The sequence below is a fragment of the Corvus brachyrhynchos genome, unplaced genomic scaffold, assembly GCF_000691975.1.
Source record: "Corvus brachyrhynchos isolate BGI_N302 unplaced genomic scaffold, ASM69197v1 scaffold68, whole genome shotgun sequence".
Classification (NCBI taxonomy): domain Eukaryota; kingdom Metazoa; phylum Chordata; class Aves; order Passeriformes; family Corvidae; genus Corvus; species Corvus brachyrhynchos.
In genome coordinates this window covers 1,265,210-1,267,079 of record NW_008240039.1, presented here as the reverse complement: position 1 = coordinate 1,267,079, position 1,870 = coordinate 1,265,210, and the positions used below count along the sequence as shown (strand labels likewise).

The following is a 1,870-nucleotide window of genomic DNA, read 5'->3' as shown; positions in this document are numbered from 1 at the left end:
AGGAATTTGGGAGCTGCCTCCTTTTGGGGCTCAGCTCCCCAGGAGCACCTGAGTTGAGATCTGCTGAAGAATATCTGAGCTGCTGCTGTGTTTTGTGGGCTCATGCAAAGCTTTCTGGGCTCTGTGGTGATGCAGGGAAACAGGTACAGCTCTGGGAGGGAGTTTTTAGCTAAAGGGATGTTTGCAGGTGGAGAATTAAGTTTAATCTGGCATCCCACTGCCCCCTTTCAGCCCTGGGATGCCAAAAGATTGAAGGGTAAAAGGGTTTTTGACCACCTAATTTGCTTCCCCCCATTTAGAGCGTTTGCACCTCCTCGTTCCCTCTGCCTGGGCAGCAGAAATGGGCTCTGCACTCCCTCACTCTGCTCTCCCCAGGCTGGGCCCAGTCCAAGACCCTGCAGCAGTGTTTGTTTCAAAAATAAACACTTGGCTGCAGGACAGGAGAAAGGCACTCAGACAGCTCTGGGTGGTTCTCAGGGCCTGGAAGTGCTCAAGGGAGCTCTGCCTGAACTGAAACCAAGGGCTCAGCAGGTGATCAGAAGCCTCCACTGGAGGGGCAGGGGACAGATTTTTGTCCTGCTGGATCCCCTGATCTGTCCCTTTCTGGTTCCTGCCTTCAGCTGTCATTTGAAGTGTTTTTTTTCCCTTACAGCATCATCTGCCTTGACTCCTGTGTTGTCTTCTCCCTGCAGCTGGAGCAGAAGGGAACTCAGGGCTGGGATAGTAACAGCGGGTCCCAGAGGGCACTGAGCTCATTTTGGGAGAGCCCCTTGTGGGTTCCCAGCAGCTCTGAGACTCAACACCTCTTCCAGCAGGCAGAAATTGGAATTTGGGAACTCCCATTTCAGGCCACCATGCTGAGATAATTTGGGGGTCTGCCATGAGCTGAAGCATCCCATAAACCCCCAGAGGTGCTCCTTTGTGGGGGCTTTGTGCTGTCCCTCGGTGCCTTTGGCACCCCAGGATTGCAGTTCCCAACTCTCCACTTCAGCTTTTGGCTCCCTCTGTTCTCCCTGCAGGGCCCAGGCGTTGCCTGGCCTGAGGAGAGCTCTGAGTCCCACCACTCCTGCCTCAGCAGCTGCTTAAATCCACTGAGTCCTTCTCCAGTGTGGCTGCCAATTGCTGCCCAGGAGCTGGGAAAATGTGGTTTGGGGAAGGATCTTCACCTTGTGCCTCCTATTGGAAAACTGCTTGGAAAACCTTTAAATGTGTGCCCCTCTCTCCCCAGGAGCAGTGGGAGAAGCAGGTGAAGGAGGAGGGGACACCCCTGACCAAATACTACACCCAGTGGAAGAAGCTGAGGGAGAAGGAGATCCAGCTGGAAATCAGTGGCAAGGAAGGAGTGAGTACCAAACCCTGGATTTCTGGGCATCGTGTGACACCCAGGATGGTGTTGGGACTTTCTGTCTGGACATAAATGCCCAGGCTATCGTTTCCCACATCTCCAGCCCCAAGAAATGCTCCTTGGCCACTCTGGGAGCTGCATCAGGAGTCTGAGGGAGAACTGCTCACGCAGTGAGGGTGGCCAGGCACAGGAACAGAGCTGGCTGGGGTCTGCAGCGGGGCAGGGCAGCAATGAAACAGTGCATCCCCAGGAGCAGGGCCCAGGGCTCGGGGAGGGGCTGGGATTGCCCAGGGCAGCCCTGCAGAGGGCACAGACAGCAGAGAGTGCACAAAGCACGGGGCCTGTGCAGCCGGGGAATGGGGACAGGGGCTGGGGGACAGCACAGAGCGGGGCCGAGCTCCTGCCCCGAACCCCCTGCTGCTGGGATGGGACATTGATTGTCCTGCTGCTGGAGCAGCTCTCAGCACAGAGGGGCAGCTTTGGGGTTTGCTCTCCGGACAGGACGGCAGGCTTGGGGTTTGCTCT

General features: G+C 56.5%; 1 protein-coding gene across 1 annotated transcript in view; it reads left to right on the top strand.

Annotated features, from left to right (window-relative positions):
- Nucleotides 1-1,870, top strand: part of NOC2L (NOC2 like nucleolar associated transcriptional repressor) — a gene marked incomplete at its 5' end in the record, with an annotated part of 29,622 nt that overhangs the window by 22,089 nt on the left and 5,663 nt on the right. Inside the window, one exon of the mRNA XM_017743969.1 lies at nt 1,229-1,342. Within this exon, the coding sequence (XP_017599458.1) occupies nt 1,229-1,342 (114 nt within the window). The remainder of the gene's footprint in view (nt 1-1,228; nt 1,343-1,870) is intronic.